This window comes from Chiloscyllium punctatum, chromosome 5 (assembly GCF_047496795.1).
Source record: "Chiloscyllium punctatum isolate Juve2018m chromosome 5, sChiPun1.3, whole genome shotgun sequence".
Lineage (NCBI taxonomy): Eukaryota > Metazoa > Chordata > Chondrichthyes > Orectolobiformes > Hemiscylliidae > Chiloscyllium > Chiloscyllium punctatum.
In genome coordinates this window covers 18,527,978-18,552,794 of record NC_092743.1, presented here as the reverse complement: position 1 = coordinate 18,552,794, position 24,817 = coordinate 18,527,978, and the positions used below count along the sequence as shown (strand labels likewise).

At 38.7% G+C, this 24,817-nt stretch overlaps 1 protein-coding gene across 6 annotated transcripts in view; it reads left to right on the top strand.

The window, feature by feature from the left end:
* The window catches only part of ankrd12 (ankyrin repeat domain 12), a 179,984-nt gene that overhangs the window by 135,708 nt on the left and 19,459 nt on the right, over positions 1-24,817 (top strand). For 4 of the 6 annotated variants that reach the window (XM_072569858.1, XM_072569860.1, XM_072569859.1 and 1 more), the window contains exons 5-9: positions 298-462; positions 13,889-14,089; positions 17,492-17,634; positions 18,569-18,722; positions 19,842-24,739. In XM_072569858.1, coding sequence (XP_072425959.1) covers positions 298-462; positions 13,889-14,089; positions 17,492-17,634; positions 18,569-18,722; positions 19,842-24,739 — 5,561 coding nt within the window. Of the gene's footprint in view, positions 1-297; positions 463-2,530; positions 2,688-13,888; positions 14,090-17,491; positions 17,635-18,568; positions 18,723-19,841; positions 24,740-24,817 lie in introns of those variants that run through there. The other 2 variants (XM_072569862.1, XM_072569863.1) reach the window with 2 other exon arrangements.

Sequence of the window (24,817 nt, the reverse complement as noted above, 5' to 3'; positions counted from 1 at the left end):
AGATCTTCTCCAAGATCAGTATAGTTTTCTTAAGGTACAGCATCCAAAACTGAATGCAGTACTCCAGAAAGGGTTTGACCCAGACACACTATGTACACAAGAATAACTTCCTTTTTAATCCAATCAAGACAAAGGTAAACTCTATGGGACTGGTAAATTTGAATTTTATTTTCATCCATTGCGTTTTATCGATCATGCATTAATTATTGTAGCCAGATGAATTGAACAAGTCACATGCAAACTTTTAGAAATCAATGTTCTAATAAAATGTAATTTTTTTTAAAACAATTATTTCAGAAAAGGAAGGTCCTGAAAAAAAGAAAATGAAAAAGGAGCCTGGAAACAAAAAAACTCTTCCCGTTTGCAAAACCACACTTGGCGGCATACTTATTGGGTATCCCCTATCGGAACGTCAGCAGATGGCTCTAGTGATGCAGATGACTGCAAGAGATAACAGTCCAGGTCATACCAACCATATTTTTTTATTAAATTGTCTATTTGTGTAATATTTGAGCTCCTAAAGGAGCAAGATAACTTATGAACTGGTTTGATGTAATATTGTAAATTAAGTGTACTACTATTTGAGTTTGGCAAACATATGTGTTGTGAAAATATGCAAAGCCCTTAAAATACTTTTGAACAAGGTTGACTGAAAGTGATCCTGATTGCAAGTACAAGTTATCCATAATAAAATAGTAAACTTTCTAAATAGACATATTAAGATAATTTGTGTCTTAACAGCATTTTGGCATGAGAAAATAATATGTGTATGTTAGAATAAATTATTCATGTTTGCTTCATTTAGATTTTGTGCAATTTTCTTCCTATCTCTTCTACAAGTGCTGATTCCCCTCAGTTTTGTACTGTTCCTTAGACAGCTGTTCCCCTGGTTTGTCATGATTTGAAATGCCTGCTGAAGCGAATTTAAAATCATTGGTGAAGCATATCATCAATGTGTGATTCTGGAGTGTTGCATTTGGCTATGGCATAACACTTCATTATGAATTAGCAGTTTCAGTAGCGGAAACTTAATCAATATTTTGCCTAATAAATGGGCAGCATGGTGGCTCTGCGTGTCAAGTTCTTTTTTTTTTCCCTGAGATCCTTACACACTTCATGCAGCTGCAAATGCCAACTTCTGTGAACAAGCAACTAAATTTTATTAAGGACCACACAGTACAAGCTTTAGACAAACCTTTAACACACATCTAGCAGGGCTTACGGGGTCGTGGCAAAAGCCCTCTCCAAACAAAAACAGTCTTTCCTTTATACCAAATCTTTATATCACAGTAATGCCCACAAGACAACCCCCAGTCACTCCCTCTCAATCACATGCCACTCAAGATACAATGCAGTGACCACCTCACCTCCAGAGCAATTAATGGTCAAATCTGTTGCAAATCCTTTTTTGTAACTATAGGGGAGTAGTCAAATTTCAACTGCAATGTTCTTATTGATTTCTGGATGAAAATTTAAATCATCCCTGAATAGCAAGGAAATGGGCCATGTAAACCTCTCACATTCCACCTATAAAACAAAAACACATCACCTTATCCCGTGGGCTTTCAATTTCTTGCAGGTCAGTAGAACAAATTAACTATTGAAATCGCAAGTGGTTAGCACTGCTGCCTCACAGTGCCAGGAACCCAGATTTGATTTCAGCCTCAGGTGACCGTCTGTGAGGAGTTTGCACATTCTCCCCGTGTCTGTATGGGTTTCTTCAGGTACTCCAGTTTCTTCCCACAGTCCAAAAATGTGCAGATTAGGTGAATTGGCCAAGCTAAGTTGCCCATAGTATTCAGGGACGTGTAGATGCATTAGTCAGGGGAATTGTAGTATAATAGGGTAAGGGTGGGATACTCTTCGGAGGGTCGGTATGGACTTGTTGGGCCAAATAGCCTGTTTGCACACCATAGGGATGCTGTGGAGAGATTCTATGAATAAACAGTTTCTTGAGGGTTCTTGGTTTTGTTCCATCTGGAACAGATGTGATAATTCTTTAACATCTTTATTGTAATACAATGTGTAAGATCCAGTAATTACAATGTTGGAGGGAATATTACTTTTCACTCATTGTCTCTGGGGCAGACCTTTATAAGGCTATACAAGGTAGCTCAGTAGTTAACATTGCTGCCTCTCAACACCAGGGCTTGATTCCAGCCTTGGGTGAAAGTCTATGTAGAGAATGCACATTCTGTCCATGTCTGCATGGGTTTCCTCTGGATGCCTTGGTTTCCTCCCACAGTCTAATGATGTGCAGGTTAGGTGGGTTAGTCATGGTAAATGTGGGGTTACGATGTTAAGTTGAGGCAGTTGGATCTGGGTGGGATGCTGTTCAGAGGGTTGGTGTGGGCCAAATGGCCTCTTTCCATGTTATAAGGATTCTATGATTCTATGACCAGCAATTCAATAAAACAAAAACTTGAAGTAGTGACTACTTTGAATAATTCTTTTTGGAAAGGGATAAGAAACATCTGAGAGAAAAATACCAGTGAACTGAAAAAGGAATGAAATGTTGTCATATTTTCAATCTGACTCCTGCAAGCAAAGTTTGTTCAACGCAGGTTATCATTCCTGGGGAAGCTGAGGTGATGACTGACCAATGAGATGTTGGTCCAAGCTCCACCTCCATCATGTGCATGCAGCAAAACAGACAAAGAAAAATCCCAGTGTCACCTTTTTAAAAGGTACAAGTAGCTGGTCCACTCTTTCTTTCATTCTTACCAAAAACATAAAATCCTTAGCACTTTGTGTATTACAGAACTGGAAAGAAATTTTTCTTTGTACATATTTAGATTATCTGCCCTTTATATTTTCAAACGTAGTTTCTTCTTAAGTCAGTGAGCATCCAAGTGTAAATCTAGGGGTCTCTCAGGACAGTGATAATGTGCCTTGGGCCAGTAAGTCTAGGTTCAAATCCCACCTGTCCCAGATTTGTGGTCATACATCTAAACACTTGATTAAAATAAATCTTCTGTGTGCAAATCCGAATTCTTTTGGGCATGGTCTCTGTCCTTTTTTTTCACATTTCAAATTAAGAATCTTTATCTCTGCTCTGTTGAATTCTAGTCTAACGTTGTGTAGACTCCCCAGTTATTTTAACTCCTAACTCATAACCAACAAAAGCCTGTTTACAAGGAGTAAAATTGGGACATTCCTCTATTTTTGATGTTTGTTTTCCTAATGCAGTGCCTTCATATCAGAGTATTATTTTATTGACTTTTCTGTTCAGTCTAATTTGTTTTGATGCTCCAGCTATCTATGCTGACCTCAAGTTGATTAGTAATACCAAAAACTTTGTTCCATTATTATATAGTATTCTGGTTTACTTCAGGCTTCCATGGAGAATTTGAATAAACGAGGAAAGCTCTATAGATTGCTATTCAGAGTTATAATCTTGTTCATTTTCTTGACACCTTCCATGCACAGTTTACAGCAGGTCAGTCCCAATGTCTTTCAGATGTGAGATTTGAAGAGATCTTTATTCAATTTAATACAGGGAATTGAGTGGGAGTGGGGGAAGATTTAATTTTATATATTACCTGAAATATTTGATGTCATTTTTTATATTTGAATAATTACATAAATTGATTCTTGACTAAATAAGCAATGCCAAATTATCAGAGTAACTTCTAAGATTTGTCCTAAGTTAGTATATTCTATTTGCTTCTCCCAGAAGATTGTATGCCTGCAGGGGGAGGTGAGAGGCAGGAGATGGTACATCAAAGGCAAATAGGCAAGAAATGGTGGTGCAACCAATGACATCCACATCCCATGAATGATCAAGTTTTTGTTTTGTTTTTAAAATCTAGGTTCCATCATGATGGTAAATATTAAGCTTAATTCAATGTGTCAGACTAGGTCTGTCAGTCAGTTTGAACACCTTGGTCATAACTTTACAGCAATAGGTAGAGTTCTGCACAGCTACCGGGAGATTTTCTGATGTCATGGAACTAAAATGAACATTATCAATTTATTTGGCCCATATACCAGGATACGTCCAGCTGAAAAAATGAAAATAGTCAGCTTTGGATCTAATTCACAAATAGTTGTGGAATTGTTTTTAGAGTATAGAAGCAAAATTAGCAGTCTGGCCAAGATCACTTAAGACATAAGAAATATGAACACGAGTAGCAACCCCAAGAATATTGGAAGTGGGGGATTGCGTGATGATAACACCATTGAATGTCAAGAGGAGGTAGTTAGATTGTCGTCTGTTATTGGATTGATTTAACCTGGGGAGTCACTACAATGCAGTCTAGAGGAGAGGTAGCGCAGGTGGAACCTTCATGGTAACCTCTGCCAGTGAAGGATACTGTTGGTATTGCTCTGCATCAGACACCAGCCCAGTGAACTAACCAACCCCCACCCATCTTATACCAACAGTTTTGTTACTGTAGTTCTATCTGTCCCTGCCAATTCTTTGTGCATATCATTTACCCTTTTTAATGTTACGTCCTGTTTCCCAGCCACTTACTAAATTTAGTTTAAATCCTGACCAAAGCACTGGAAGATATCCCATAGAACTGGTTGCAGTTTATGAGGGATCCAAAAACATTCCTTGTACTGCATCCCTCAGCCATATGTTCACATGCTGGGGAGGCATGACCTAGTGACAATGCTTGACTTAATCCAAAAAACCAGGTATTGGTCTAGAGACCTGCGCTCAAATCTCAACAGCAGATGATAAAATTTGAATTCAATGCAAATCTCTAATTAAAAGTCTAATGATAACCACAAATCGTTTGTTGATTGGGGAAACACTCATCTGGTTCACTAATGATCCTTATGGAAGGAAACTGCCATCCTTACATGGTCTGGACAATGTGTGACTCCAGACTCAGCAATGTGGTTGACTCTTAACTGCCATTTATGCAGTTAAGAATGGACAATAAATGCTGGCCTATCCAATGACACCTGCATCCTGCGAGTGAATGGATAAACTTTTTAAAAATCTGTTCTTCCTGTTTCTGTACAAAGTACCTTGTGATGCCAGGAATAAGTGTCTTGTCATAAAGTCATAGAGATGTACAGCACGGGAGCAGACCCAACTTGTTCATCCTCAGTTGCCAGGTAGGCACTCCTTCCCTCTGCATGCCGGTATGGTGACCACTTCCAGAAGTGAGCTAGCCACCAGTTTCGGCTCCAGTTGCTGCTTAAGCTCCAAATAAAATCATGAGGGGCATCGATAAGGTGAATAGGAAAGGTCTCTTCCCTAGGGGTTCAAACATAGGGGGGGCATATTTTTAAGGTGAGAGAAGAAAGATGTTAAAGGGACAGGAGATGTAGCTTTTTGACAGAGATGGTTAGTACGTGGAATGAACTGCCAGAGGAAGTGGCAGATCCAGGTACAGTTACAACATTTAATTGACATTTGGATGGTACATGAACAGGAAATGTTGAGGGATATGGGCCAGACGCAGGCAAGTAGGGCTAGTTCAGTGTGGGGAAACTTGGCTGGTATGACAAGTTGGACTGAAGGATCTGATTCTGTGCTGTATGACGAGCAATGATCAACTGGCCCTGCTAGTTTGGCAATGTGTGGTAATTTGAAAACTATAAATAACAATCAAAATGGAAAAACCATGACACACAATGTAATATGAACAACAGCAATGTAGTGCACACAGGAGTAAGCAATTCATCCTTTTGCACCTACTCTGCCATTTAAAATGAACTTTGCTGATCTCAACTTAGCCTCAACTTACTTTCCTGCCTATTCCTCACAAGCTTTTAACCCATTACAAACTAAATTAATTCATTTAGTTGAATGGTGTAAGAGTAACAGAAAATGGAAGTACTTTACCAATTCAGCCTAGCCAGTCACTGAAATAGGAATAACTTAAAACAAAGAATGCTGAATGATTATGTCCAAAAGAAAGTCAAACAAACCATGATATTGTCAATCATACCTTCAGAACTACACCTAGTGCTGCTCCCTGAATTGAACTCCAATCCCAGCACCAATTTAGAGAAGGACTAGAATTACCAATTTGGAAAAGTTTTGGGCTTTCAGTTCTAAAGGGCAGTTGATAGATTGGTGCAAAGGGGCATACAAGGTAGCATATTAAAAGGTTGATCAAGATTAGTGCATTGAACTAACCTACGATTACCAGAAAGATGCCGGTTCATTGGCAGAACTTGAGCAATTTCAGGAAGTTCTTCGACAGAATGGTCAATAAATGAAATAAAACTCTGGAGCAACATCGGAAATAGGAGCAGGAGTCGACTGTTCAGTCCTTCAAGTTCACTTTGCCATTCAATATGATCACAGCTGATTAACCAACTTAGTACCAACTTAGCACTTTCTCCGGCAACCTTTGATCCCTTTAGCCCCAAGGACTATATTTAACTCTACCTTGAAAGCATTCATTGCTTTGCCCTCAAACATTTCCTGTGATAGAGTTTCACAGGCTCACCACTTTGAGTCATCAAGTTTCTTCTCATCTTTATCTTAAATATGCTATGCTGTATCCTTAAACTATGACCCCTGGTTCTGGACTCCCCATTCATCGGGAATTTCTTTGCATTTACTTTATCTAATCCTTGGAGGCAAAACTTGATGCTTCTAAACAAAATACATTACCACACGGTTTAGACTGAATGAGACATTGCATATTTCTGAAAAAGTTAATTATTCTAGAAAATAAGGTCAGTGAAATCTTTGCTCACCTTTAATGACCTTTTTATTTCTCTTGATCTCTTTATTAAATTAAATAAATCCTGAAATGAATAAAATAGCACAATTTTGGGGTGGAGTAAGATTTATAGCTGTAGTAAAGGGAAAATCACAAATATGCATTTTCATATAGGTGGATGCCTTTTGGGGTGGCATGGTGGCTCAGTGGTTAGTGCTGCTGCCTCACAGCACCAGGGATCCAGGTTCAATTCCAGCCTCTGGCGACTGTGTGGAGTTTGCACGTTCTCCCCGTGTCTGCGTGGGTTTCTTCCGGGTGCTCCGATTTCCTCCCACAGTCCAAAGATGTGCAGGTCAGGTGAATTGGCCATGCTAAATTTCCCATCGTGTTAGGTGCATTAGTCAGAGGGAAATGGGTCTGCGTGGGTTACTGTTTGGTAGGTCGGTGTCGACTACTTGGACCGAAGGGTCTGTTTCCACAGTGTAGGGAGTCTAGTCTAATCTTTCAATGTTCTCTTGTATGCACTGCTGTGCCATTTTTAGTTATTGCAGAACAAGTTGGCATAATGAATTTTATGACACTCTTTACAGTTACTCCACAGCAAGTGGCATGTAGAAATTTACAAATTAGAGTCTGCCCCAGCAAGTAAACTTAGAAAGTGAAACCTTGTTTACTTGCGCTCCCATTGTGATGCCTTTTAAGTGAGCTGATGTAAGCTCTCACCTATGTATCTCACCAGTGACCATCAGAAAGAAACATTTTATTTGCTTTTTGTTACAGAAAGCATTTTCTTCCAAGTTGGACTCATATTTCATTCCCATTTTCCAAAATTCTGAATTTGACAGTCTGAGAATACAAGGAATGAACATAACTAAAAGCTTTAGTAGGCATTCAGCCCTTCAAGTCTGATCTTGGTATTTAATATAATCTTGACTGATCTCATCTCTGCCTCAAGTCCAGCTTTCTGTCCACTTCCCATAATTTTTTAACCTATTACTAATTAAAATTCGATGTCCTCCTCAATGTGGTCTGTTTTATCCAAATATGGATGTGTGCACAGGACAATACATGCTAGTTTGATCCCAATCATGATATTAGAGATGAGTGGAAGATAACCATGATAACTGTTAGTGCGTGGAACACAGTCATAGAAATGTACAGCACGGAAACAGACCCTTTGATCCAACTTGTCCATGCTGACCAGATACCCCAGTCCAATCTAGTCCCACCTGCCAGCAGCCGACCCATATCCCTCCAAACCCTTCCTATTCATATAATCATCCAGATGCCTTTTAAATATTACAATTCTTCTAGCCTTCATCACCTTTTCTGGCATCTCATTCCATGCACATACCACCCTCTGCTTGAAAAGGTTGCCCCTTGGGTCTCTTTTATAACTTTCCCCACCCCCCCCCCACCCCCACCCCCCCCCTCACCCTAAACCTATGCTCTCTAGTTCTGGACTCCCCCACCTCAGGGAAAAGACATTGTCTATTTATCCTATCCATGGCGGTGTCCTGATAACATAATGGTTAGTAAATTAATATCATTTCATGCCAACATTTGCTAATATGCTTCAAAAGTTTTAAGGACTATTATTACAATGAGTTTGTATAACTTATTGTCACACACAACAGTGCAAAGAAAATCTCAATTAGCTTTCAGGATGACTTGCTGATTCATTCATGCTGAGAAGGTGCTGAGCTTATGAAGACTATGAACTACTGACTGCCCTTAAACACTACCTAGAAACCTCACTGAAAGTACGCATGTAAAAACTGGTGTGAAAATCCTGGGCTCAGCTACAACCTCCCGTAGCTTCACTCATTATGGTATCAACAAGCTTTAGAAGTGGTTGCTTTTTATGGTCGTCTACATTCAAATAGTACGTAGGTCTTTGTCAGTTGGATTACAGTTGTTGACAGAATGGCTTTGCATTTTTGATAAAAATTTTGAATATCTGACAGTTTAGGTTCTAACTATAAGTGTAGCTAACAATGGTAAGGGAGAGATAACTTCTTCAATCTCAGTAACAAATCTTAATGCATCATCTACTCTCCTTTTCATAGATCAACCATCATGAGGGCAATTATCCTTCTCCATCTTCCCCACTTGTAAAGCTTGTTGATACCTTCGTGAGTGAAGCTACGGGAGATTGTAGCTGAGCCCAGAATTTTCACACCAGTTTTCACGTGTACTTTTCAGTGAGGTTTCTAGGTAGTGTTTAAGGGCAGTCAGCAGTTCATAGTCTTCTTAAGCTCAGTACCTTCTTAGTGTGAATGAATCAGCAAGCCATCCTGGAAGCTAATTGAGATTTGTTTGCACTATTAGGTGTTGTAAGTTATACAAACTCATTCCACAGAAGAGCTTAAATATTGATACGAAAATCTTTGATCTGCTATCACTCTGCGTTAAAAGCAACAAAAAGCAACAATTTGATTTCAGATAGTCAACATAGTTTCGTCAAGGGCAGGTCATGTCTCACAAACCTCATTGAGTTTTTTGTGAAGGTGACCAGGCATGTGGATGAGGATAGAGCAGCTGGCGTTGTATACATGGACTTCAGTATAGCCTTCGATAAGGTTCCACGTGGTAGGCTGTTGGAGAAAATATAGAGGCATGGGATTGAGGTTGATTTAGCAGTTTGGATTAGAAACTGGCTTTCTGAAGGAAGGCAGCGAGTGGTGGTCGATGGAAAATATTCAGTCTGGTTACTAGTAGTATGCCACAAGGATCTGTTTTGGGACCACTGCTGTTTGTCATTTTTATTAATGACTTGGACGCAAGCATAGGTGGATGGGTTAGTAAGTTTGCAGCTGACATTAAAGTCGGTGAGTAGTGGACAGTGTGGAAGAATGTTGCAGGGGGACTTGGATAAACTGCAGAATGGAGCTGAGAGGTGGCAAATGGAGTTCAATGCAGCTAAATGTGCGATGATTCACTTTGGGAAGAATAACAGAAAGGCAGAATACTGGGTCAAAAGAAAGGTTCTCTGTAGTGTGGACGTGCAGAGGGATCTTGGAGTCCATGTGCATAGAACCCTGAAAGTTGCCACCTAGGTTGATAGTGCTGTTAAGAAGGCATACAGTGTGTTAGGTTTTATTGGCAGAGGGATTGAGTTCCGGAACTGTAATGTTATGCTGCAACTATACAAAACGCTGGTGTATGTACAATTCTGGTCGCCCATTACAGGAAGGATGTGGAAGCATTACAAAAGGTGTAGAGGAGATTTACCAGGATGTTGCCTGTTCTGGAGGGAGGATGTTATGAGGAAAGGCTGAGACACTTGGGTCTGTTCTTATTGGAAAGAAGAAGGCTAAGAGGGGATTTGATAGAGACATACAAGATGATCAGAGGATTTGAAAGGGCAGACAGTGAAAGTCTTTTTCCTAGGTTGATTACGTCAGCTTGTACGAGAGGTATTAGTTTTAAGACTGATGTCAGAGGCAGGTTCATTACTAAGTGGTAAGGGTGTGGAATGCCTTGTCTGCCAATGTAGTTAACTCAGTCGCATTAGGGAGATTTAAATAATCCTTGGATAAGCACATGGATGATGATGGGATAGTGTAGGGGAATGCACTTAGATTAGTTCACAGGTTGGCACAGCATCGAAGGCCGAGGGGCCTGTTCTGCGCTGTATTGTTCTATGTTCTAACTTGAATAAAAACAGAACTGTGGATGGTGTAAATCAGAAACAAAAACAGAATTTGCTTGAAAAGCTCAGCAGGTCTGGCAGCATCTGTGAAGCAAAATCAAAAGTTCCTAGGAAGGGTCACTGGACCTGAAACTTTAACTCTTGATTTCTTGTCACAGACACTGCAAGACCTGCTAAGCTTTGCCATCAACTTCTGTTTTTGTTTGTTGATTTGAACTTGAATCTGGTTTTGAGAACTGACAAAGAATATTAACTTACACCATTTAGTGTTTGATCTAAAAAATATCATTTCTATTGTTGCTTTGGTTCTCGTGCCTGTTTTCTCTTCACCCACCTTCCTCCTCCTTCTGCTATCCCCAGCCAAACACTCGTATCTCTTTTTTTATACTTATGTTTCCTTGCATATTCACAACATAACCATTATGACATCCAAATATTCAATGTACATGAAGCTGTAAATTATGAATTACCAGAGTAAACATACTTTCATGTTTACAATGCTCAGCCAAAGCACCCATTCTGGAAATCCTGCCCTGAATCCAGCACCCACTGTTTTCACCAGGCTGGGGAATAAGGGTAGGTTGTAGTTTGCACATCTGTTGTTCAGAAGCAGCTACACATTTAAAAGTGTCTTCAAACAAATCCAATTTTCAAGAGTGGAATATCCAAAGAGTAGATAGAACCATGTGGCCGCTCCCAGAAGCGAGGTAGGCAGGCAAAATTAATTGTGTGAGGGGGAAAAATTCAGAAACTCGATGGTGGAGTGAGCTTTTGAAGCTAACTTCTTGGAATTCTAAAGGCTTGTCGAGCTGTCAGGAAACCATTTCCATCTTGTGTGCTTATTAAAAGGCTAGATCATGAGAATTAAGTTCCCCTTCCCAATTAAGGTCTCTGCTACCGAGTAATATTTGCCTCTAGTTCCCAACTACTTATTGAAGTATTCTGCAGCTATGTACTGTACTTTCTAGACAGTGAGGAGCCATATCTTGTCATCTTTGGGGAACACTAACTTAAGCCATATCATGATTGACATTCAGTGACGGTGACCTAAGTTGCACAAAGCACTGAGGATGACTGAGAGAAGCAGCTAAGTGGTGTGTGGGTAAAAGTGGCTGGCCGAGGTGGAGTACTGTCTGAGAGTCAGGGTGGTAGACTGATTGGGTACAAGTGGAAGGACCAGGCATCCAAAGTGGGCATACAAGTGATACTGCTGGCTTACAGAGAATTAATTGGTGTCTGGGTGACTTCTAAATATGGCACCAAAATTTCTGACCTGGAAGGAACTGGCAGGGGTAAGGGCTTCACCAAGCTCCCAGTGTGGTCACACGTAATAGAATATGAACTCTGATAGTCTGAAAGCATCTGAACTGCTTTTGGAATGAAGTGATACTGACTTCCATTCCTGATGCAGATGTTAGATTCCATGAGAAAATATTTGCCCTAACTTGTGGGCCTTACATTTTTTCCAGAAAAGTGTCTGAGCTGCACAAGCCATTTTGGAGATTTAGGATACCCTTTTAGACAGGGCACTGGGAGGCACCATTGGCAGCAGTAAAGTGCTGTTTAGGATTTTTAAAATGTAAATGTGTATAAAAGGTGAACTGAATTATAGAGCTGTTAAAGCAATTAAATCTCTAACCTTTAGGGTTTTTTGAGTTCTACAGTTTGTGCGCTCTTTCACTATTCGTTAAGTCAGATCTAAGTCCGAGGATTATCATAGAATTTATGCTACGGTTATTGATTTCGCAACCATTATCGTCATGGTGGGTTATGTATTAGTTTGGTAGTTTTAAGCAGCTATGAATTCTTTGTGAGCCTACACCTACAAATAGGTTTTCTTATGAAGGGTTAAGCATTTGAATGAATTTATAAGGGATTGGTGTTAGAAGGAATGTAAATGTAGGAAATCGGTGTTAATGAATGTTTATTCAAAATAAAGTTTATAATGTTGAACTTTGTTTTCAAATATCAGCATGGGTCATTTGGTCTGCCCATAAAGGGTACAGGTTGAATTGACATAGACTCATAGAGATGTACAGCATGGAAACAGACCCTTCAGTCCAACCCGTCCAAGCCGACCAGATATCCCAACCCAATCTAGTCCCACCTGCCAGCACCTGGCCCATATTCCCTCCAAACCCTTCCTATTCATATACCCATCCAAATGCCTCTTAAATGTTGCAATTGTACCAGCCTCCACCACTTCCTCTGGCAGCTCATTCCATACACGTACCACCCTCTGCGTGAAAAAGTTGCCCCTTAGGTCTCTTTTATATCTTTCCCCTCTCACCCTAAGCCTATGCCCTCTAGTTCTGGACTCGCCGACCCCAGGGAAAAGATTTTGCCTATTTACCCTATCCATGCCCCTCATAATTTTGTAAACCTCAATAAGGTCACTCCTCAGCCTCCGACACTCCAGGGCAAACAGCCCCAGCCTGTTCAGCTTCTCCCTATAGCTTAAATCCTCCAACCCTGGCAACATCCTTGTAGATCTTTTCTGAACCCTTTCAATTTTCACAACAGCTTTCCGATAGGAAGGAGACCAGAATTGCACACAGTATTCCAACAGTGGCCTAACCAATGTCCGGTACAGCCACAACATGACCTCCCAACTCCTGTACTCAATACCCTGACCAATAAAGGAAAGCATACCGAATGACATAAGACTTCCTGAGCATAAAAGAGGTTGCTGGACATCTGGGTTGGCATGCATTGCACAAAATTAAAAAAACAGATATAAAGGACCATATGTAGAAGCATGGTTGGAGGAGTATAGGTTGGCACAGGCAATAAGTAACCTTGGGCATAGATTGGCATCGGGGATGCCAGGAAGATTAAAGGTGACATATTGGCATAGAAGGAGCATCGGGATTTTTTCAGGCATTGCGTGGTTAAGGTCTGGAGAGATTCTTCCCTCATATTATTTTTTTTCTCATAGCTCGATTAAGCTGAAGGTCACCAAGGAGGGCCTTTCACCCGACCCCACATCCACCCATTAACCTGAAATTGCCTTCACTCTGTTTTCTTGGGGAATGAGCCTTGCACTGTTAACACCCCATCAACCCCCAAAAGCAAGGCTTTGATCATTCCAAGCACCTTTTCCCTCATCATGTTTACGATTTTCCTCACTCAGAGCAAAAGTCAAGACCACCATGTTAAGTCTCTTGATTCTGACAAAGCCAATGAAAAACGCACAAAGTTTTTACGCAGTTGTTTCTGTCCAGTCTTTGTTTTTGTTCAGACCGTTTTTTTTTCAATCAAGTGATGAGGTAGAATGTAGTCAGTGTAATTACTGTCACTAGTAAAATAGTGAATACTTAATCTCCCTGAAGTCAGTTTTAGACCAGTATTGATGGAGTTAGTTCATCATCCTCTTGAGTATTGGTACTGCAGGTGTAAAGGGAAAAGAATTTCCTGGAACGAGGGGGCAAGAAGTTGTATCTTTTAAGAAAATGACTGCACAGAGTACACACATTTTGCTCATCATTCATGAAATCAAACTGGTCTTTGGAATAACTGTAGACTTGGCAGTTTGGCATATTACCACAGTTTATCACAGTTACTGAACAGATATTTTCATTTGTCTCCTTACTAGATTCTACTCCAAACCATCCATCTCAAGCAACACCAGGGCAAAAAAAGACTCCAAGCTCATCATCCAGACAAAAAGACAAAGTCAATAAACGTAATGAGCGAGGAGAAACTCCATTACACATGGCAGCCATTCGTGGTGAGACCAAGCAAGTTAAGGAGCTCATCAGTCAGGGTGCTGATGTTAATGTCAAAGACTTTGCTGGTATGTCAATGGTATCTGACTTTCTAAAGTTACTTGCACTGAGAGAAGTGAGGATTTCTTTTGACTTTTTTTTAGTGAATCCTTGTTCCTATTACTTGATGTCTTAACGAATTCCTTTCCCCTGAAATCACAGTGAATTTATCTCTGTAGCAGATGAGTCAGGCATGACTCTCTAGTCTTAGTTGAGCTAGCTGATCTCAGTTTAAGTGACATTTGATCTTGTGCAACTTGTTAGAGAGCAGAAAAACAAAACCATTGTTCTCATTGATCATAATGTAAAATTCATGCTGGAAAGTGCACATGGGTGAGAATCGAGTCAAACTTTTTTTTTGCTGCTTGCATGACACAGCATTATGTAAATAATGGCTATTGGTAAAACATAATGGTGAGCAATCAGCATATTTTAGGAGATGAATCTGCAAGGAAATGGGAAAATTTGCAGAACAGTTTTGGGGTAAGAGGTCTTAATCAAACATTATCTGTTATAATAGAATGTTGCTGACATGATGGAGATGTTATAATATATGCAAAACAAAGATCTCCAGTATTTTCCACACATACATAACCTGATCTGAAATTGAACGACAAATGTTAAATGTTTAAGACTAAATTCTTCATTTCTTCATCTTTCAAAAGAAGTACATTTGAATGGTTGAGAGGGGAAATAGTCTCCAAGGGCCCCACATTCCTCTGAAGACATTTTTTTTTGTCCTAAGTGTCATTGATGTGCCCTTCCCTTCACTGTTATATCTGGGCTGTTGCAGCTGTTCATTGCTTGCTGGCAATTTTTCAATGTCCAGTTGTTCCAGTCAATTCAGATGAAGTGCTGTACTTTTCCTCACAGTACCTTCCACTCATTTTTATTCAGAAGTTTATTTTTGCCCTTATGTTCATGTGCTCAAATTCAAAGCACATTAATAAATGTACTAGGATGCAGTCATTGTTGGTTAAAAATCTCACAACACCAGTTATAGTCCAACAGGTTTATTTGGAAGCACTAGCTTTCAGAGTGCTGCTTCTTCATCAGGTGGTTGTGGAGTATAAGATCATAAAGCACAAAATTTATAGCAAATTTTGCAGTGTGATGCAACTGAAATGATATATTGAAAAAGGCCACGTTTGTCTTAAGTCTCATCTTTTTGAATAATCATGTTACATTTACACTGTAAACATTCATTATAAATTCTTTGTCTTACAATCTTATACTCCACAACCACCTGATGAAGGAGCAATGCTCCGAAAGCTAGTGCTTCCAAATAAACCTGTTGGACTATAATCTGGTGTTGTGTGATTTTTAACTTTGTACACCCCAGTCCAACACCGGCACCTTTAAATTGTCACACTTGGTGATTGAATGGTGGAGCAATTTTGGTAAAATGCTTGAATCCAAAGATAGGCTTTGCATTGGCGTACAATTAAGAGTGGCAAGCCACATTGTTTTCCATGAGGATTGTTCTTTTTGAATCAACTAGAGGTGAATGAAGATTACATCTTCATTCATAATTTTAATTCTGGCAGTAATGATACTTGGTCTAATTTATTTGAATGCTATGCCATTTCATCCTTTAACACTAAGGGATGGTACTTCATTCTAGAGGAAGATGATTTGTAAATACAGGCAGCAATTAGAATGCACTGGTTAGGACCCTTTGTATGATTTGTCCAACTGGAATTCTTTTAGTTCCCTCTAAATAGAGGTGGCCTCTTTTTAAGTCAACAGTAGTGCAATTTCATCTGCACTGGCTGCTGAAGACAGTGCCATTTGGGGGCATAACAGCAGATGGCTTTTCTGAAGAAAATGTGAAACTTTGACTTGGTTCTCATTTCTTTCCTGGATATTGTCAGTGCACCCTCTACAGGCGATTGGAGAATTTAATTCTCCCACAGTTATTTCCCTAACGCTTATTCAAAGACTCAGTGTGGAGTGGATGCCATCCAACTTGTAAATTGAGAATACAAATGTCCAAAGAGGTTTGTTCAGTGAATGATTCTATTGGAACCATTCCATGACTCTTTCACATTAGTCAAACCTTCAGTGGTAAACCCTGAGGAGTCTTTACCTAAATAGTTTTGTATTAATATAAATTAGAGTGGAAAAATTTTAAAAATACTTAGCCAAGTCAGTGTCTTCTTCCTTCATAAGGACTTTTGATTCCAGACGAATTGAAGCCTAACCACAAGTCCCAGAGATTCTAAGCAGTTGATTACTGACCAAGTTTGCTTTATGCTTCTGTTCTCCGATGGTGCTAGGATCAATTAAGCATTACATAATATCTTAATCTGTTCCTTTGTACATAAATTGGGAAGATAGTCACAGTTCATTTTGTGATGTTAAAAGCGTTAAAACTTTTGAAACTCTGTCCCTCCCAATCCTTTTGCCTTGCTTCTCACTCGACAAAATCTGCTGATATAGTTTAGATAATGAAACAAATTAAAGATATTCATGTGGTTGGTGAGTTAGGACCAGGGGCTCAATATACATTATCATAATAAAAATGAAGGGGTGCTGAGAAGAATTTGTTTCACAAAGACTATTTATATATGGAATGCTTCACCACAGTTAGGTATCTAGGCTGATCATACATAATATTTGGAAAGGAAGATTTCAAAGGATTTATAAAACTGAAAGAAATCTAACTCGAGTAGACAGGTCCACTTAGAGTGACAGTAACGCTGGTGCATTTGTAAATATTAGGATTTTTGTCTTCACTAAAACATTCTTTGTAGAGATGAATTAATACATCATCTTTGTAATGGTCACCTCATTATAGGAAGGATGTGGAAGCTTTGGAAAGGGTTCAGAGGAGATTTACTAGGATGTTGCCTGGTATGGAAGGAAGATCTTACAGGAAAGGCTGAGGGACTTGAGGCTATATTCGTTAGAGAGAACAAGGTTGAGAGATGACTTAATTGAGACATCTAAGGTAATCAGAGGGTTAGATAGGGTGGACAGTGAGAGCGTTTTTCCTCTGGCGATGGCTAGCACGAGAGAACATGGCTTTAAATTGGGGGTTATAGATATAGGACAGATGTCAGAGGTAGTTTCTTTGCTCAGAGCAGTAGGGGTGTGGAAAGCACTGCCTGCAACAGTAGTAGACTCACCAATTTTGAGGTCATTCAAATGGTCATTGGATAGGCATATGGACAAGAATGGAATAGTGTGGGATAGATGGACTTCAGATTGGTTTCACAAGTTGGCGCAACATTGAGTGCCAAAGGGCTTGTACTATGCTGTAATATTCTATGTTCTATATAATATTTGCCCTATTATTAAATCATTTCATATATCACACTAGATTCTGGAATTCAATAGTTGAAATGAGAAACTTCCTTTTTTTTCACAAAAATGAATTAAGGTAGATAAAAGGAAAGCACAAATGTTCATTTTTGCTTGTTCTCCAGGCTGGACTCCACTTCATGAAGCTTGCAACTTGGGTTACTATGAAGTTGCCAAACAGCTAATAATGGCAGGAGCAGATGTGAACACCCAGGGTCTTGATAATGATACTCCACTGCATGATGCTGCAAGCAATGGACATAGAGATGTATGTATATGATTTATGAGCTATTTATTATGTCATAGAAAGCTAATACTGGACTTGAAATTAGAAAATACAGAAAATTTTTAAGTTAGATAAGTTTATATGCAAAAGAATTGATGATTTGTGTCCGGTGATTCTTTCAGGCAATCCTATCGTTATGTGGCTTATAAAATCTGTATTGGCTGTTTGCCATCTATGAACAGACTGTTGTTTCTTTGTTATTTAGTGATGTTAACATGAATCCTGTTGAGAAATATCTTTTTAGAATTGTTCCTTAAAAGTTTAAATTGAACCGGGAAATTCTTCACTTTTGATTTTTAGCCTCTCTTCAATGACCTTCCCTTTTAATAATTAATCACTAAACCAGGAATTGAATGTAAGCAATTGGGACAATTGAATGTTGTTTTAAATCTATTGCCATCCAACTTCAGCCCAAGTGTAAAACTATTGCATTATGTTCCAACACATCTGATGTAATAGAGTAAATTATTTTGACTAGTACTTCCATTAACTGTCTATGAGTAAACTTATTATGTATCCTACTGATGCTGCTTTTTGTAATCCTGTTTACTTTCCACATTACAAAATCTGCTTAACTTTGTTTTTTTTTTCCTGAAACCCCTCTTTCTAGGTATTTGCATTATAAAAGTATTAAATAAGTCCCACATTGAATTTTCTGTATTTTCTACTTCCTGTTAACAAACATAATATGCCAAACACTTGTGATCTTTTTTTAACAAAACTATATAGAAAAGTACTGAGATTATGATTCACCTTTTCTGGTTTTCAAGAGTCATTAAGTTACGGTCCATTTTCATTGCAAACATTTGACCCAAAACATTTCCATTCTTAATAGTTTGCACAAATTTAAAACTAACTTTGTTAACTTTCTAGTTTGATTGGATAGCAATTCACAATTTTGCATATTTCTCACTAGATTGTGAAACTGCTTTTGCGCAATGGTGGGGATGCATATCAGATGAATCACCGTGGAGAACGTCCTGTGGATGTGGCTGATTCAGATGAAATGGAGCAGCTTCTGAAAGGAGAGCTTCCTCTTTCTGATGATGATGATGATGACAGTTGTACAGGTGACAAGAAATAAATATCCTAGCCACGCTGAACAGTTTTGGTATTATGGAAACATTGTATAAATATAGTCTTTCAAAATAGTTATATCCAATTAAATGTGTTATATTTCGTAAAAGAATGCTTTCAAATCTATTGAGTAAAATCATGTAAATCCTAAGTGCATCATGTAGTTAACAGAAAATATTTCTGAAGAAACATAATATAGAAATCTCTCTTTTATTCATAGCTTACCAAAATCAGCATGTCAGGTCTAACAAATGTTTGCTCTCCTGCCCGCTTAACTACTTTATATCAATATTATTTCAGTTGTCCCAGACTTGAGACAAGTTATAATTTGTAAAAGTGTGAACTCTGAACTCTGAAAGTCAATAATTTTGTAACGATGCTCCTTTCTATTACCTCTACTTCTTCCCTATCACGCTGCCTCTTATTGGAATTTTAGTGTCACCATGCCATCTCTCCCCACACCACCTTAGCTCATTCTTTTCATTTTTATTACTCCATTGACAGTCCAGGAATATTAATTGTATCTGCAATTAATGTCCCACTGTACTTTCAGTGTAATTACTTTTCAAATATTTTCAGCTTATACTTGAGACATAATTGGAGTTGTCAAATTTTGTAATTATATGGATTTCTGTTAGCTCCTTACTAGCACTGTAAACTTTTAATAGATGCTTCTCTACTTCATTTAAAATTTTGCTGTTTAAGGTGTATTTCTTTTCCTTAATATTTAATATTTCTCTATATTACATGGCATCTGCCATCTTCCTGTTCATCTTGCTAGCTCCCCCACGGTCTCTCTTTAACAGTCTTTGATAGTTTACCATATTCTCCATCGAGGTCATTCCAAAAAGTGAACTTTGTTCCCTCAACTCTGTGAGCAGTTTGTTTGTGCATGGCATTTAAATGCAGAGCACTACTCAATGAACTTTTTTTTTATATATAGCTTCTCCATAAAAATAGATATGAGTAAAACTGTCCGTCTGGAGCATGCTGTGATCATACATCGTTTCATGTGCTGCTGTGCATGAACAGCATTAGAAAGGTTTTGCAATAGGACTTGAAAATGCATCATTTCCAAATGTCAATTCCGTTTTATTTGTATATTTTTCTAGAATCTGAAGAGTTGCCTTCTGTGAATCCATCTAGTGTTGATGATATTATGGATGATTCTGAACCAGAAAAAGAATTAAAAACCGATGCTAATCAGCAGTTGACACCCTGCAAATCAATTACATCATCTGCTATGGATGAATATGAATTCAAGGATGATGACGATGATGAAGTTGAAGAAGAAGAAATGGGAAAGCTTCTAGATCAGAAAAGGATTCGAAGAAAGGATGGTAAAAAGAACATCATAAAAGAGAACAGCAGCTACTTAACACCTCCAAAGTTAGAATTGCAAAAACCATTTAAAATTAAAAAGCAAAAATCAGCAAGAGTTCTTGTTTCATCTAGCTCTGAGAGCTCAGATGACGAACTACATCAAGAGAAAAAAACTTGTTCAGCAAACTCTCTCGAGGTTGTTCCAGATAGCAGCAGTAAATCGGATGTAAGGACTAAGAAAGAAAATCTGGTTACCATTGAACAGAAGGAGAAAGGAAAAGGGAAGAAAAAGGTGAAGAAGCAAAGTAAAAATAAAGAGAACCATGAATTCAAACAGGAAAAAGAAGAGAAGGAAAATGCTAAATTGATGCTTTTTTCCACGTGCTCTAGTTTGGACTCTTTAGAACGTACAAGAGAGGAGGATTCATTCAGGAAGTCTTTATGTATGAAAGATGAGTCTTCAGGTCATCAATTCCACCTTTCAACTTCCAAATCACCGAAACATGCATGTGGATTAAATGAAAAACGAGCAAAGCCACTTAAACAGGAAAATACCAAAACTGGCACATCTACAGGAGCATCAGACATTTCCTTTCAATCTGAAGTTGTGCGATTTGATCATCTTACAGATTCTGACTACACCTCTGAGAGTTCCAGCAACAAATCTTTTAAGTACAAAGCAAAGACTAAACATCGCAAGAAAGATCTACATGTTGAATTTGGTGAGAAGTCTGGATCAAGAAGCAAAGAGGAGGAGACCGATATATTTGATAGCATGGAAGAAGTGCTTAAAAAGACTGACAAGGATGGCAAGGTTATAAAAAAGCATAAATTAAAGCATAAAGATAAAGAAAAAAACAAAGTTAAAAAAGAGCATGAAAATGAGAGGGGAAAGCATAGACAAAAAGAGAGTGAAAAAGATGTATATCCTGAGTTTGATAGAGAATACTGGAAAGAGAACTTTTTCAAAAATGATGATACTAATGAAATATTCAAAGAAGAAAACTCTGATTTAGCTCCATCAGAAAAGTCATTGAAAGATAAAACTCCAGTTAAAGAGGAAAAAACAAAGGAGAAGTATTTTAAGGAAGAAAGATCTGTCAAAGAGGACAGAGAAAAGGAAAAGTCTAAAAAGAATAAAAAGGAAAAACATTCTAGAGAAGAAAAGGATACTAAACTTGCCAGTCTTGAAGAAAGGAAGGAAATTGTGCTTACAGACAAAGATGACTCTATTTACTCTAGTGTCTTTGTGAAGAAAGAACATTGGGAGTTATTTGAGAGAGAGAAAAGCACAGATAAAGACAAATCTGATACTCCAGATAAAGAAAAGAAGGAAAACAAAGAGAAAAGTGAAAAGAAGTCCCCAACAAAAGAGAGAGAGTTGGAAAAAAAATATTCTGATAGAGATAAGAAAATAAAACATGAAAATAGGTTGGAGAAAGAGAAAGCTGAACTTCATGAAAAACCACAGGACAAAACACTTAGTAAATTACAAGACAGCGGAGAGAGAACAAAAGAAAAAGACCGTTCTAGTAACTTGTATTCGACTGCAGAAAAGATCCACCGGGAAAATGACAAATTGAAGAATATATTCTCAGTTAAAAAACCTGATGAGAAAGAAAAGAGTAAGGAAAAATTGGAGAAAAGACATGAAAGAGAAAAAAGTGAAAGGGAGCGTCACTCTAGTGGAATGAAGGACAAAGTGGAAAAGGAAAAACATTCTGTGGAGAAGAAGGTAAAATTACTTGAAAAAGACTCTCAAGACATCACAGTTAGTAAAGCAGTCAGAGTGAAAGAAAAAGACAGGGATATTGAAAAAGAGAAGAAGAAAGAAAAGTCTAGGGAAAGAGAAGGTGACCTTGTGACAAATGCCAAGCACTTGCAAGATGAGAAGAAACGTAACAATGTTGAAAGTAGCAAAGCATTGCATGATAAATTATTCTGCTCAAAGGAAAAAGTCAAAGACGACTTCCTTAAAACTCCTGATACAAAAGAGAAGGAAAGAAAGGAAAAAGATAGACCAAAGGAGAGAGTACCAATAAACATCACTGTTAAAGCAAAGCTTAAAGATATCGAAACTGATAAATTGAAGTCTAAAGACTCTAGTTCTGCAAAGGATGTGAGGCCAAAAGAAAAGAGACTAGTAAACGATGACTTGATGCAGACCAGTTTTGAACGGATGCTAAGTCTGAAGGATTTAGAGATTGAACAGTGGCACAAAAAACACAAAGAGAAAATAAAGCTGAAAGAAAAAGAGAGGCAGAGGCATCGATCTGGCATTGAGCTCACAAAAATAAAAGAACGAGAAAAATTGAAGAGTTCAACAGCGAGCAAAGAACTTACTAGGTCAAAAAGTTCAGATCCATCAGAGATACATTCTAAAGAGAAGCAGCTGAAAGACACCAATGTGAGATCGCTGTCCACTGATGCAAAACAGAATTTGCCAGACACATCAAGACCTTTAAGTTGTGAAAGTAATTTAACTGCATCTCCCAGACAAGAACGTGATCGGGCAGGGCTAACGTCAAGGTCTATATCAATGATTTCAGTTGCAAGTTCAGAAGATTCATGTCAGACTTCAGCTGTAGCAACACCACGGCCTTTAACAGACTATGATTCAGATTTCACTATTGAGGGTTCGGAGTCTCAGTCTTCCTTTTCTCAATCAGTATTTCTGTCTAGTGCCAAATCACCTGCTGTATATGAACGAGATTTTGATGTTTTAGCTGATGTACCAGACCGACTTAAATCGCCATACTCCAGTAAACTTTCAGGATCTTATCTGAGGTCGGTCTCTGCTGACAGTGCTAGATATGAGAATGAATGTCGGTTAGTAGGTGATATTCGGAGATGCAGTATACCAGCTGTGGCAAATGACCATGATAAATTGTCCCATAAGCAACTTGAAGGTAACCTTCCACCTTCAAGTGAAAAACAATATAGTTTTTCACCAACAGTACAACCCCAAGTATGTATTTCCCCCCAAGCAGAACCACTTCCAGATAGTGGCACTGAAGAGAGCACATTTAATAGTACTTCCTGTTTACAAGTTTCTGTTCCCACACCACCTGCTGTCATTGTGCCAAACAGCACTAATTATTTATCGCAGGATGCAAATTCCAACAGCATAATTCAAAATACTTCACAGCAGATGCCTGTGGTGCAGCCACAAATAAACTGTTTGATTGGCAGCACTCAGTCAAATAAACCATTGGAAATATCTTATGACAGGCTCGATGGTCCTTTACACAGCAATAATGATGGCAATTCAGCTTCAGCAGCTTGTGAGAAAAATATTTTTGGCCCATTACAACATGTTTCACAAGAGTGGGGATGTTCAGACCAGTTGACTTCAGAATTGGTATCAAAGTCTCCACAAATGACCTGTAGTGAGCCTTCTCAAGTAGCAAATGTTCAAGAATCAGCATCCTATTTTTCACCTACACATTCTTCAACCTCCTCTTGTATGAGGGCAATGTTAGATAATGATGCTACCCCTCCAGTTCTCTTTTGGCCAAAATGTGCAACTCAAGATTTTCCACAAGCTCAGACTTTGCATGATACAGATCGGTCTTCGGATTCATGCAAACCAGAATGTGCAGGAATTGCTGATGGGAAGGATGCTAAATATCCTCCTCTTGACACAAATGCTGACCTTACAAGTCACAAGACAACAGAGGATGTGTCACATTGTTGTAAATCAGATGAAATGCAGGGCTTGGAAGAGACTTTCTCTCCATTGTCCACATCATTATCAGACAGCAATAATGTGAGTGAAAACCTTGTGGACCAAACGAGGCCTCTCCACAACATATTAAATGAATCTCAAGAAAAGATGGAAGAAAGTGAAACAAGTATTACTTCAGCTGGTCAAGAACCAACATATAATCAAGAGGGCTCAGAATTAGACAAGGAGTTAGTAGCCTCTGTTGACGAAATACAGTCCGAACCACCAGAAGAGTCAGCTGAAGCAATGCCTTCCACTGAACAAACATGCATTCATTCTGTAAATAATGAGCCTGTATCCTTGGAAAGTAAAACTCAAGACCAAGATTTCTCATTGGCGATGGACTTTTCTCAACTTTCAAAGATTACTGCTCAAGAAGCAGTGGTGATGGAAGAGGTAGCACTAAATGAAAGAAGGCAGTCCACTGAGTCAGCAAAGGAGGAATCTGAAGAGCAAATGGAAGCTGACCGAACAGAACAAGATATTCCTCAGAGGATTACTCGTAATAGAGCAAACATACTTGCCAATCAAAACAAACAATCTACTATCAATTGTGTACAGGTATCTGACAAAGACACAGAAAGCTCTACACCTGTGAAAACCAAGTCCAAGTTCACAGAGGAGGAAGAAGGGCAAGTGCATCATCCACACAAACGAAAGATGTCACGAGTTCCACATCCTGCACAAGTTAAATCCACACTGCAGCAAGCAAAGGAAAAGACTCAGCAGTCACTAGCAGCCATTGTAGATTCTTTAAAACTAGAAGAAATTCAACCTTACCATTCAGAAAAGGCAAACCCTTACTATGAATACCTCCACATTAGAAAAAAGATAGAAGAAAAGCGTAAAGTGCTATGTAGTGTCACTCCTCAAGCACCGCAGTTTTATGATGAATTTGTTACATTCACTGGATCATACTTGCTGGATGGAAACCCTCTGAGCAAACTCTGCATACCAACTGTAAGTGTTGTCTGTTAAAAATGTACCGACCTTACTATTTTAGTGACTGCAAGTGGTAAATTTAGTTTGTATGTGATT